This window comes from Pantherophis guttatus, chromosome 4, assembly GCF_059756535.1.
Source record: "Pantherophis guttatus breed Tessera chromosome 4, ASM5975653v1, whole genome shotgun sequence".
NCBI classification, from domain to species: domain Eukaryota; kingdom Metazoa; phylum Chordata; class Lepidosauria; order Squamata; family Colubridae; genus Pantherophis; species Pantherophis guttatus.
In genome coordinates this window covers 33841860-33855624 of record NC_142066.1, presented here as the reverse complement: position 1 = coordinate 33855624, position 13765 = coordinate 33841860, and the positions used below count along the sequence as shown (strand labels likewise).

The 13765-nt window shown below is 35.8% G+C and overlaps 2 protein-coding genes across 2 annotated transcripts; both read right to left on the bottom strand.

Annotated features, from left to right (window-relative positions):
• Window positions 1-3544: 3544 nt before the first annotated feature.
• LOC148113970 (vomeronasal type-2 receptor 26-like) lies at window positions 3545-5181 on the bottom strand. Its single transcript, XM_087893572.1, has 2 exons — window positions 5133-5181; window positions 3545-4443 (listed from the first exon to the last, which is right to left on the bottom strand). Exons 1-2 carry the CDS (start codon window positions 5179-5181, stop codon window positions 3545-3547), a joined length of 948 nt encoding a protein of 315 aa, XP_087749698.1.
• A 649-nt stretch (window positions 5182-5830) lies between these two features.
• On the bottom strand, window positions 5831-12762 carry LOC132712421 (vomeronasal type-2 receptor 26-like). The gene is made up of 4 exons (XM_060693695.2): window positions 12673-12762; window positions 7928-8794; window positions 6238-6459; window positions 5831-5965 (listed from the first exon to the last, which is right to left on the bottom strand). Exons 1-4 carry the CDS (start codon window positions 12760-12762, stop codon window positions 5831-5833), a joined length of 1314 nt encoding a protein of 437 aa, XP_060549678.2.
• Window positions 12763-13765: the final 1003 nt, after the last annotated feature.

The following is a 13765-nucleotide window of genomic DNA, read 5'->3' as shown; positions in this document are numbered from 1 at the left end:
TTTTAATTAGAAATAAAACAGATATTTCCTTGTGAACTGAAAATACATATTTTTATAATATGTTCTCTTTCCAGGAGAAGGTATTCATCAAAGTAGCATAATTTACTATTACACACCCAAATTTTCCAAGATCCTCCAAACCATGTGCACTTTTGTCATCAATACTGCTACTGGAAGGCTATAGGAAAATTATATATGTCTTAAGTTTATAGGCTCAGCAATTTCATTCATATTACTTTATTCTGCATTAAAATATTTACCAAAAATATTTTTTATGAAGATGTTCCCAATAAAACCAATGTGAAAAAAGGAAATTGGATTTTTTTTTTCAATTATAACCTCAAGAAATCAGCAAAAATGTTAGGTTCCAATTTTAATTGACACAGACAAATAGCTGCCGCAGTGTATAATTCTTAAACATTGAATGTCAAGATTCAGAAGGAAAAAAAATGAAGCTTTGATTTTGAGATTTATTGACTAGAGAAGAGTTTTTTGTTATAGAAATGACTAGTATATATTGAGAATTTAAAGTAAAAAGTTGAGGCTACAACATTCATTTAACTGAGGGGTCCTTGGTGCTCTCTGAGCTTGCTTATTTTCATGCAAACGTTTCATTACCAAACTAGGTAACATCTTCAGTGTTAGTAAGGATGCTGCTTACTGTCAGTTTATATTTTAGCGGCTTGCCTATCAGTGCTGGTTGGGGTGGGGGTCTTAGAGATTCTTTTATTGCGTTGTTAGCTGTTGGCTTCTCTGGCAGCTTCTTGATTGGGGTATTGTTTACTTGTTTGTTGGTCTGATGTTAACCTTGGAATTTATCTATGCTGATCTGGGTGCTGATTGCTGTTGGAAAGTAGTCTTGGAGTTTTTTTGGGCTGAGCGATAGTCTCTTTTGCATAGTCTAGAGATGTGGTTAATATCTATGAGACTATTGATGGCTGATTTGTCGGAATGCCAGGCTTCTAGAAATTCCCTGGCATTTTTGGAATTGGCTTGGTCTAGGACAATGATGGCTAACCTTTTTTTCCTCTGGTGCCAAAAGTGTGTATGCATGCACTACCACGCACTCACACGTGCCCACCCCCATAATGCAATGCCCCTCCTGCACACCCCATCCCCCTGCACATTCATATGTGACCCCCCCGTGCATGCAGACATGACCCCCGCATGTGACCCCTCCCCCTGTACATGTGTGCATGAATCTCCCCCCCTTTGGCCTCATATCCCAAAATGGCTGAAAGTGGGGGGGAAAAAGCTTCACCTCCCAAAATGGCTGGGAGGGGGAAAAAAGTCTCACCTTCCAAAATGGCTGGAGGGGGGAGCCTCACCTCCCAAAATGGCTGGGGGGTGGAAAGTCTCACCTCCCGAAACGACTGGGAATGGGGGGGAAAAGCTTCACCTCCCAAAATGGCTGGGAGGGGGGGAAGCCTCACCTCCCAAAACAGCTGGGGGTGGTGGAAAGCCGCCCCCAAAATGGCTGGATGGGGGGAAAACCTCACCACCCAAAACAGCACTGGGACGGGAATCTGCAGAGAACTGGGAAGGCACAGACAGCAGAAAGTGAGGAGAAAGGTAGGTCCCCGACATGTCTCCCGCTTGCAGGGCAGACCCGAAAATTAGCTGGCCGGCAGGAAGCATGTGTGCATGGACAGTGGAGCTGAGCTGGGTGACGGCTTGCATGCCCGCAGAGAGGGCTCCGCATGCCACCTGTGGCGCATGTGCCATAGGTTCGCCATCACGGGTCTAGGATGATCACATTTTCCCTATTGAAACTTGCAGCAACTTGAACACAGAAAAAAGGAAATAGAGCATCTATAGAAAATATTCCAACTAGATGGATATCCATGCAACTTTATCAAGAAGTGCCTAACCACTCAAGCTATCAATAGACACACAGCCATTAACAACATCTATAGACTATCTAAAAGAAACTCACCCAGCCCAAAAAGGAACAAAAAGACCCAAGCACCTCTGCACCAGCAACCAGCACACAGATTAGCATAGATTAACTCCAAGGTTAACATCAGAGCATCAAGTGAACAACACGTCAGTGAAGAAACTGACAGAAAAGCCAGTAGAACAGTGTTGGTGAACCTTTTCAGCACCGAGTGCCAAAATGGGAGCACGCATGTGCGCATGCAGGAAACCAGAAAAGCAGCTATCCTGCACACATGCACGTGCTGGGAAGATGATCTTCCAGTTTCTGGTGCATGCATGTGCACTGGCCACCTGGTCTTCTGCTTTCTGGCACACATGCACACAGGAAAACCAGCTGGCCAGTACACAGGCATGCACCGGAAACCGGAAGATGATCTTCCCAGCACATGCATGCGTGCAGGATAGCTGCTCTTCCAGTTTAAGGTGCTCCCACGCACGTGAAGATCAGCTGGCCGGCATGCTGGAACCTGGAAGAGCAACGGGCAATGGCTCGCGTGCCCAGAGAGATGGCTCTGCATGCCATAGGTTCACCATCACAGCATTAGAATATAAACTGACAACAAACAACACTCAGTACTCGTACTTATGATGTTACCTAGTTTGAGTAATGAAACAACCCCTCATGTCAACTCTCAGCTACAAATATTCTCCTTTATTTGATCATTTAACTGCAGTGAAAAGAGACAGAAATTAATGGTTTTTTTTCCCTTTTCCCCTTTATTTTACACTTTTCTCTTTCCCTTTTCCCCCTTTCCCATTTTTTCACTATTTTCAGGTTCATAAATTCTAATAAGTATAATAAAATTATATTATAAAAAGAAAGTCAAGACACAAAATAGCAGTTCATTGTGGGCTCAGGTGTGCAAATAAACCTACTTTCTCTGGCAAGTGAGCAGAAGCCATATGGTCTATCAACTCTTCCAATGCTAGCTTTCCACATGCTATTCTGTTCAGGTAAAAATAATAACTATGTATTATTAGAATTTAAATGAGAATAATTTAAGATATCTGTGTTAATATTTATAAAGCATGACTCATTGAATTCCTGTATAAGGATATAGCTTCTAAACAAAATTCATATTTTTAGTTGGGGAAATATACTGTATATAATGCATACATACATACAGATAGATATAGATATAGATATAGATATAGATATAGATATAGATATAGATATAGATAGATATATATAGATCTGTTTGACTCCCCCCTCCTTTATGGACTAGATAATGTTAGTAATCTGTAAAGTGTCGTAAGTCAATTGAATGGTTAATAAATAAATGGTCATAATGAAAATGTAATGAAAATTGTGTGCAATACAAATCGAAGTAAAAAATTTTCTTGAATTTGATGATCATTGTTGTTACCCAGACTTTATAGTCATATTATTAACTCAAAATGGGGAAGGGGAAAGATGACTTGAAGATACATGCTGGATATTTTTCCAGGTATCTTCAAAATGAAAGTGTTCCCAATGAAATATAATACTTTAACAATTTAATCAATATAAATGCTTGGAAAAATATTCAGCACAATTTCTACAGTAAAACACACATAAACATGGAAGTCCACCTACATATTACCACCACATTGTAGGGCACATTCACTACTGTTTCTGTCTTCTTAGCTGCCTGTTGTTCAAATCTGGTCTCAGAACAATAATGTAGCATTTGGGGGAAAAGATACAGATCAGCAGCCCAGCACTTGAGGCTAACATTGAGAAGATCTCCACAGCCACTGTATATTTCCCCCTGGTGCTCAGGTAGGTTGGAACAAAGGATATCCAAACGCTGCAGAAGACCAGCATGCTGAAAGTGATGAACTTGGCTTCATTGAAACTATCAGGTAATTTCCTGGCAAAGAAAGCCACTATGAAGCTGATCATGGCTAAGAAGCCCATATAACACTTTGCAATGTAAAACATAATCATGGAACCTTCTTTACATTGTAGGACAATTTTTTCAATCTCTGAGTGCAGGTCAGTATCGGGAATAGGAGGAGAGATGGACAACCATATAGTGCAAATCCCTACTTGAATTAAGAAGCCAGATAAAATAAAAGTGTAGCCCAGTCTTTTCCCCACCCACTTCTTTATCCCACTTCCTGGCTTTGTTGCTACAAAAGCCAGCACCACTGTCACAGTCTTGGCCAGCACACAGGAAATAGCCACAGAGAAGATGATGCTGAAAATAGTTTGTTGCAGAATACATGCCACTTTGGTTGGCTGACCAATGAATAGTAGTGCACAAAGGAAGCAGAGCAGGAGGATGACCAGGAGCATGTAGGTAAGATCCCGATTGCTGGCCTTGACAATGGGAGTGTTGTGATGCATCAGAAATATCCTTAGTATGAGAATTGTGATTATGGAACAGAAAATAGCAAAACAGGCTAAACTGATCCCCAAAGGTTCTTTGTAAGACAAGAAGCTTATGTCCTTGGGAATACATGAATCCTGGTTTTTGTTGGGATATTTTTCTTCTGTGCAACTATAGCAGTCATTCAGATCTGTAATTGAAAGGTTCTTAATTAAGTTTCAGATGAATGGATAAATCTTAGGAGTGTTTTTATATCTATACACATGAAAAACAATAAGAAATTGAAAATAATAACCTTATAAAAAGGACTAGATACAATATGTATTGAAGAAAATTTTACACATCATAGAAAATGTTCATTTAACATAGAAAATGTTCATTTAACTGTGAATAGGCAAATATTTACTGCAAATCTATGTACTACTAACATTCTCATTTTTACAATCTTTAACTGGATGAAACACTGTATCAAAGAGCAAAAACTTTGAACCAGTGTAGCTCAAATGAGGTATCTTACAGAATGGTTACAAAATCCAGGATCCATGCCTCCTAAGCATAACTCCCAATTGCCAGGCTATTGCTGCAAGCTGCTGCTGCAATCACATGATTCTCATTTTAATGATCTATGACAGTTCCCAATCATAGTCACAATCCCTCCCTCCCCAGCAGCTGCCATTTATCTGCCTGCTGGGAAGGGAAAGAAAGGGATCAAAAGAGCAAAAGGAAGGAAGGGAGGAATAGGGAGGAAAGACTCCCATATACTCCTGCCAGCCCCCCCCCCACACACACACACCATTTGCTTTTGCTGAACTGTGCCCCCTGTGCCCTTTCCCCAACCCATAGAACACCTATTGCACAACCTCATTCACCCTTCCCTACCTGTGACAATTCCACTTATGCTCTCCCTGATTCTCACTGCTCCTCTCATGACTTCCAACTACCACCATGTATGTTTCCCAATTTATATCAATCCCCAATTTATATCAATCAATCAGTAAGGTATCTGATTCACATGGAATTTCTCACACATTCTAAAGCACCACCAGGCATATTTCACAACCCACCCCCACTCTCCCAAATGCCCTCCTTGGCCCATATGGCACCTCTCACTCACCCATCACCCTTCCCACATACCCTGTCAACCATCCACACACTTTCCATCCACACACACCCAGCATCTCTTGCAAACCCCTGGGCCATCTTTCTCTATTAAGTAATCATATATATTGGTGCCACTTTTATGTGTCACTTTTTTTAAAAGGCTGATTTAACATGAAAATCTTGTTTCCTCATTTTTCCTCTTGTTGAAGATGGAAGGAGAGTGTATGAATTCCATTCTAGGACTAAAACTCACAGGGTTCTGGTTTCTAGCCTGGTGCCTTCATCACTACACCAAACTGGTTCTCAGAATAATGAGAACAATAGAAAAAGTACCTGAAAAAACTCAAGGTAGTTACATACTACCATTGTAAATAATATTATAACTGTATAAGAAGTCAAAGAAATAATTAGACAATCTTTTTAAAAATAAAGTTTTTCACTTTATAAGGAGTTAGATGCAAATGAATAGAATATCCTCACCCTCTTTTTCTGAAATCATTCCTTCTGGACATGATATGCAAGAGTAACAGCAAAATGGTTCCCCATCCACGACCTGTTTCCTGTACCCTGGATAACAGCTTGATGTACATACGGAAATAGGATGTGTCTAACTTATAAATCAAAAATAACAAAAAAAAAAGTGGTAATCTTTGAGCTCTGTATTTTTGAACTCTTATTTATTATCTGCAGCATGGCTGTCATGAATTAAAATGTACTATACAATGTTAACTTGAACATCATGTACAATAGCAACAACAAAATTTAGAAGTCTAGGCTGATCAATCAATTTAATGTTTGGAAATTTAACAGCTAATTGTGATTTCATTTCTATACTTGAAAATAAATTTAATATTTCTGATTCAGAATACTTCCTAAAACCTACCTGGTTAAACCAGCTGTGCCATGTTATGGCATCTTCCTCAATGAAGAATGATTGATCTGTAGAAGACTGAGGGTCTATCCTTCCAATTTTCACTTTTGTTATCTTTTTAGAAAGAATAAAATTGATGATATCAAATCCAGCTATTAACTTTCCATCTTGGTCAAAGGATATCTTGTATCCAACACTGTTGTTAAATGTGACCTGTCTCAAAAAGTGATGGAGCTAAATTACAAAGAAAGGACAAATATTGAGGAAAAAGTTGTAGACTAAAACCATGTGCAATTGTTCTGCTTTCATTCATTTAATTATTTATTTATTCATTCAAGCTAATTTGCATTTCTTACTTGCATTGCTTTTGGGGTTTCCCTTCCCATTCTGTCTTTTCTGTTAATATTTTGAAAGGTGGCAGTAAAGTTCTATCTCTTAAAGCACTTTTGAATATTGCCCCCAAATATCTGTTTTATGATAGCATTAATTACATAAAATGACAGCCTTTGTATGAGAGGATAATATGCACATGATGGTATCCATTTATCAAGATCAAGTCCTAGGCTGCATCAACAAAGAATTAGGATCAAGGGCTATATATAACTGGAGGTGGCTACTGGACTAATTAGCTGACTCCACCTCACCCCTGTGCTTCTTTCTCCCCTTTCATCTACATTTTATAATTTAACAGAATAACAGAGTTGGAAAGGACCTCAGAGGTCTTGTAATCCAACACCTACTCAAGTAGAGAAATGGTTGTCCAATCTCTTCTTTAAAAACTTCCAGTGTTGGAGAATTGACAACTTCTGGAGGAAAGTCATTCCACTCACTAGTTTTTCTAACTGTCAATAAATTTCTCCTTAATTCTAGATTGGTTCATTTTAATTGTTTTATTCCTTTGCTATTGTTATGATTATATTTTTTATCAGTTTCCCCATTTTATTATTTTAAGCTGCCCTGGGTAGACACTTGACTGTCCCCAATCAAGATAGGTAGCAAGTAAATTTAACAAATAAATAATACATAAAAGTATTAGTTTTGGTCATTGTGATACAAAAAATATACTGAGACTCTTTCTAGAATGCAGAGAAGAGCAACAAAGATAATTAGAGGGCTGGTCACTAAAATATATGATGAACAGTTGTAGGAACTGGATATATCTATTCTGTGAAAAGAAGGACTAGGGGTGACATGATTGCAGTTTTTCCAAAAATTATGAGGCTGTCACAGAGAAGAGGGGGTCAACTTATTCACAAAGCACCTGAGGGCCAGATAAGAAATAACAGATAGAAAAAAGGAGAAATCCAATCTAGAACTAAGAAGAAATTTCTGACAATGAGAACAATTAATCAGTTGAATGAATTGCCTTCAGAAGTTGTGGATAGACCATCACTGCAGATTTTTAAGGAGATTAGACAGCCATTTGTCCAGAATGGTATAAAGTGGGTTCAACTAGAAAATTTCCAAGATTCCTTCCAAGTCTTTATTCTGTTATTTTATTATGGATGGTTGATAAAATGTCTGGAATACATTCTCAAATTGAAACTGATCCTATCAACAAATTGAAATTGTTTTTGAACTAAAAAGGATAGTAGAGACAGGACTCATTTCAGTTAGGATGATGGATGGAAAGAAAAAGAAAAATAGTTATTGTGTTTCTGTGCTGGAGAATCAGGATTCAAGAGAATGATGGCCATATTACCTGCCAAAATGATTGTTTGTGAAGCTGCAGTCCATCATCCACTGTTGTCCTGTATTTGAATCCAGATGTAATCATATCCTGGAAAGCATGGGCTATGGCATAAACAGCATTGTAGATGCTGTAGCTGTGACCAGTCATATCCATTTCAAAACTGGGGGGAGATAGGCTCTTCAATTCCTCTGCCCCTGTGCAATGTTTCACGTTTATTTCATTTACAACTGTACCTGGAAATAGACAGCCAAACGTTTTCTCCCAAAAGGTTTTGATAAAACCATCTCCTGTTGCACCAGATGGTGTTTGATTCTCTAAAAACTCATGAAAGCCAGGTACGTGATTGGAATGAAAGATGAAGGCTATAGCTCCATTGAAAATGTCTAAATCCCAATCTCTTTGAAACCCAAAATAAGTCAGCTCCATTTGGGCTGTGGTGATCCATACTTTGCCCAGGGGGTTCTTGTCTTTACTTTCTACTTCTTCATCTGATAAATAGGATAGAAATCTAAAAAATCCCAAGGAATGTGATTCACTGTAGGCCAGTATCACTTTAACCTTGTTATTTTCTCTCAGTATATCATATATTATGTTCCCCTGTTTTAGCATCCACTCAATATTCGTTATAAAGGTTGGAATGGGGATCTTTTGTATGAATGCAAAGCAGACACCCTTCTGAGAAAACATGGGTATCACTGTTTGGACAAATCTTTCTCCACTCTCAGTATCCATGACAACCATCCCAATCCACATCCATCTGAAGTACAGGAGCAAAGAAAGAATCCCCTCATATTGAAGGTCTTCCTTAGGAACCATCTGGTAGAAGGGAAGACCAGGAGATTTGTCCTTCATCACTGGAGTTGGACTATAGGTGAGCTAAAGAGATCCATGAAGAAAGGATAGAAAAGGAACAAGTATAGTAGTCATAGGTATGCTGAACTGTTTAAAATATGTAACATATAACTTCTTTCTACTTAGTATTTCTATACTTTCATTATGTGCTGTGCTAATTAGTGAAGAACGTGGAAAAAGTACTTATACTAATGCCTAAGGAGAACTATGGTTTTTCTAGGAAGAACACTACTTATAATAATATATGGTGATTAGGCATATCTAATTCAACCCTGCTCTTGCTTGATCTTATGAAATGATATAACTGCAATTGAATTAATGTATTAATGTATTAAGAGCCTTGGTAGTACAGGGGTTTAAGGCACCCTGTTATTAAGCTGGTTATTAAGACCAGCTGCCTGCAATTACTGCAGGGTTCGAATCTCGCCAAGGCTCAAGGTTGACTCAGCCTTCCATCCTTTCTAAGGTAGGTGAAATGAGGACCCAGTTTGTGGGGGCAATAAGCTGACTTTGTATAAATATACAAAAAAGGATGAAGGCTATTGCTGAGCACATTGTAAGCCGCCCTGAGTCTTCGGAGAAGGGCGGCATATAAATCAAATTAAATAAATAAATAAATAAATAAAAAAGAAATGTGATTTTAATAATCATTTTCATCAAATTATATTTGTGCTTATGCAGGCAGAAAAGACATTCCATCTTCAAATAACTTTGAAGGCATTTGTCTCATTCACATTGTATCAATATTCTTCTTTAATTTTAATTTTTTAGTTTATCAAAATATAAAATACAAAAAAAAAATAAAAATAATGAGAAAGAAAGGGGGGGAAGGGAAGGAGAACAAATCTAGAAAAAGGAGTGGGGGAGAGAAAAAGCATTGACCTCCAACACTTTGTAGTGCAGTAGAATAAAATTGTAAGATACAGACTGAACTTTTATCAGCAAAATCCAAAATCAATGTTTCTTTTTTTTCCACCTAAAAAAAAACAAAGTTCAGAAGTTGTTTCCAAATGGAAACAAAGTTAGCTGTATTACATATCTGCTAACTCCATCAGATTTTGCAAAAATCCATTTTGGGAATTAAAGTATCTTTCCATTTTTGCACAGAGAAATTCTTGTTGTGATCAGCATCTGTAACATCAAATTCCATTCCCCCCCCCAAATTCTTTGTCCATTAAGCCTAAGCGAAAAGCCTCTAATTTTATCTTTATATTCACTTTAATAATATTTTGTATTATAATGTGAATCCTACTTCAATATTTGTTTGCTTTGCCACAGGTCCACCATAGATGATAAAATGTTTCTTCTTTACGTTTACATTTCTAACATATATTAGAAACACCTTTATATATTTTTGGCAGTTTATTCAGTGTTAAATACCAATACATCATTTTATAAATAAATCTTTTAAATTATAATTTATTGAAATTTTTAAACGCTTCATCAACATATTTCCCATTGTTCAAGTATAAATTATATACAAAATTCTTTGCCCATTGAGTTTAAATTAAAAAATGGGAAATGTGGAGAATTTTGAGAAAGAAAAAAGCTTCTACCTTCCTAACAGTCATTGTGAAGAAGCGGGAGAAGGAGACGACATTTCACTTGAACAAACCTGAAGGACTGATATTTACTTATCAAGGACAAAGATTCAGATTGAATTCTATAGAAAATGCCAAGGATTTCCTGATTAAACATAAACTATTTTTGGGACTAACTGAAGAAATGGATATAGACAATCAATGGGAGGCAGATCAACCTTAAATAACAGATACAGAAAAACAGGGAGACTGCATAGGAAATTGCTACATTGTCTACAAGAGAAGAATAAGTATATAACATTGAATATTTATGGAGCAAAAGATACTGGGTAAGATTAGAAAGAAAGAAAATGAATCTCAAATGACAACAATGGATTCTAAAATCTTGCACCAAGTTACTACATCAAAAAATTGTTCATATTAACAGTTTGAGAAATAAAAACTAAAGTAAAAAACTATGCAAAACAAAACAATTTGAATTTGCAAATAAACCAGGAAGATGGCTGGCATACAAATTAAGAAAGGAAAGAGAAAAGAAAATGATAGAGAAAATGAATGAAAATAACATGACAATAACATGTTCTCCTTAAAAAGTCCTTTTATAATTTTTATTTAAATTTTTATAAGAAGCAGGAACTTGATGTGTAAAAAATAGATGATTATCTGCAGAGATGATGAATATTGCCTTTGAAGAATTTAAATATTTACAAGCTCAGAGACAACTAATGAACAATCCAGTCACTATCCTTGAAATATTAGACTATTTAAAAAATGAAAATAAGTAAAGCTGCAGGTCCAGATGGTCTTACAAGTCAATAGTACAAATGTTTTGAGGACTGACTCCTACAGCTATTAAAAGATATAATGAATGATGTACTTCAGGGAACAAAGATGCCTCAAACTTGGAAAAAAGTCAACATTGCACTTCTACAAAGGAAAGTCAAGATGTTCTGAGGACAAAAATCTACAGACTAATTTAATTACTACCAATGATTATTAATTTTTTGCTGCGACATTAGCAGAAAGAAGAGTTGGAATCAGAAGAATGTATCACTGGATTCCATATCTACAATTGAAATAAAGTTTTAAATTATATTTTAAAAGTTAGGGACTTTGCAAAAAATGAATTAAAAACTATTGTGTGGTAATGATGGACATATTATTGCTAAGGTTTACAGTATAAGATGATACTGAAAGTATATCATTTTTAATAGATCTTTTGCCCTTCTCATTTAGTTCTACACAGTTTCTTTGTATTACTCATTTAGATATAACTCTTTTCTTACTCTTCTCTAAATTTTCCTATGTCTCTGTTTCAATTACTTTCTGCCTTCTTGAGATATCACAATATAATTTGGGTGGTGGCTCAGTGGTTAGAATGCAATACTGCAGGCTACTTCTGCTGACTGCCAGCTGTCTGCAATTTGTCAGATCGAATCTCACCAGGCTCAAGATTGACTCAGCCTTCCATCCTTCCAAGGTGGGTAAAATGAGGACCCAGATTGTTGGGGGCAATATGCTGACTCTCTAAACCACTTAGAGAGGTCTGTAAAAGCACTGTGAAATGGTATATAAGTAAGTGCTATTGCTATTGCTATAATTGCAAACACCAGTTCACTACCTTTTAATTTTTGTATTTCTGGATCTCTTTGATTTAATAATATTATGAAAGATAGTGTTGAGTTTTTCAGGCATTCTATTTATCAAATAAAATCCCAACATTTTAGTTGTAACTTTGCAGGAACAGTTCATGATCTCTAGTATAATCAGGACTTGGTAATTTTCCCATTATCCCAGAAGATAGAGTATACAGTTAATAGTTTCTCCCTAAGAACATACTGTATATTTTTTCAGATGCTAAGAGTAATGTTCTCTCTGTAACATCATATTCATTTTACCTGTAGTTTTTGTAGTGAGTTGAATCTCTATTTTTATCTTGCAAAACCTGTGTCTATAATATACATATCTAATTCTTCTCCAGTTTTCTGGGATTTTTAAATATCTAGATTGATGAACTATTATGCTGTGGAAAACTCAGAAATTGGAAAATTCATTTTAATAATTTAATTCAACTATATGTATTATTAAAAATGGGAAGCTTAATGATATGATTTTAATTAACTTTTTCTCAAATATAAGACAAATAATTGGTAAATCAAGTATCATATATAAAATTAAAAAATGAACAATGGATCTATACTCTTACATTGGATATTACTGTACATAAGAGTATAAGTTATGTACTTGTACAACAGTACAAGTATGCTGATTCAGGTACATTAAAACTGCAAAAGGACATCCAGCAGAACAATAGTAATGACAATTAAAAAAAAAACATAATGTGTTTTATGTATGTGCTACCTGAGGAATCTTGTAGATTTCCAGGATTATTGCCATATCAACAGAAGTAAAAGAATCTAATCCACCAATCACTGCAAGGAGCTTCTTCATATTACAGTTGTAATTTGGAAAAAATCTTTCTAATGTATAGGTAAGTAGCATTGTGGAATAAAACGTCCATTTTGCATTGTAATAATTATTATAAATATGGAATCCCAATGTTATATTTGGTAATATCTGAGGATTTTTGTTGATCTCCTTTACTGCAAAGGCCAAAGAGAGGATATGCTGGTAATTCATAGGAAGTATTCTACAATGAGAATTGTGTTGTATGTCAGTGAAATGCTTCACATGTCCAAAAGTTAATGCATTATTGTCATATTTATTACTGATTACCATTTTTCTTTAGTGTAATATTAAACATATTGAATGATACCATAACATATTTTTCTAAGTTTGAGTATATATTATAACTTTTTGTAATCAACCTCATGAAAAAGAGATTTTTCAACAAAATGTTATGATTCTTACAAAGAATAAATCTGAGGGGGGGGGAACCTGGTAAATATACAGACAATTGACATATATACCTCATAGAACAGTTAAACTGAAAATAATTTGAATAGGATAGAAAGATGCATTGAAACCCAAGTCAAATGAAAAGAGGAACTTGCTGAGATACAGGAGTTTGGAAGAAGGCTGATTTAATTTTATCATATTCATATTTCAAGACTTTTCTTAAAGTATTATTTCAAAATGTTTTTCAAAACCTTAAAAGTTAACTTGTTGGACCTGGAAAGAGTCTCTTTGACAAAAAAAAAAATACATGGTGATGAACAAATATTTCTGTAAAATAACATTTAGAAAAATTAAATACTTTCTTTCTGCATTGTAGCAAACTTTACAGTTTGCTGTGTGTAATTATCCAAGTCAAAGCTGCCTACCTATTAAAATTCTTTTAGTTGCATTGATATTTTTCTATAGTTTGAAGACGACAAAACACTACAATAAAAACATAAACTAGGGTGATGTACAAAAATGAATTTCTTACACAAGCTCTTCTGGTAAGAGTGGTGGAGGTTTTTTTGTGAAATCTTTGGTATATGAGAGGAAA

Coding starts and splice junctions, on each gene's coding strand:
- LOC148113970 (XM_087893572.1), bottom strand. CDS start 5,181: ATGAGAGGAGCAGTGAGAATCAGGGAGAGCATAAGTGGAATTGTCACA. Junction 4,444..5,132: donor CATAAGTGGAATTGTCACAG/GTAGGGAAGGGT, acceptor TTTCAATTACAG/ATCTGAATGACTGCTATAGT.
- LOC132712421 (XM_060693695.2), bottom strand. CDS start 12,762: ATGAAGAAGCTCCTTGCAGTGATTGGTGGATTAGATTCTTTTACTTCT. Junction 6,460..7,927: donor ACAAACAATCATTTTGGCAG/GTAATATGGCCA, acceptor TTTGTAATTTAG/CTCCATCACTTTTTGAGACA. Junction 5,966..6,237: donor GGCACAGCTGGTTTAACCAG/GTAGGTTTTAGG, acceptor TTGATTTATAAG/TTAGACACATCCTATTTCCG.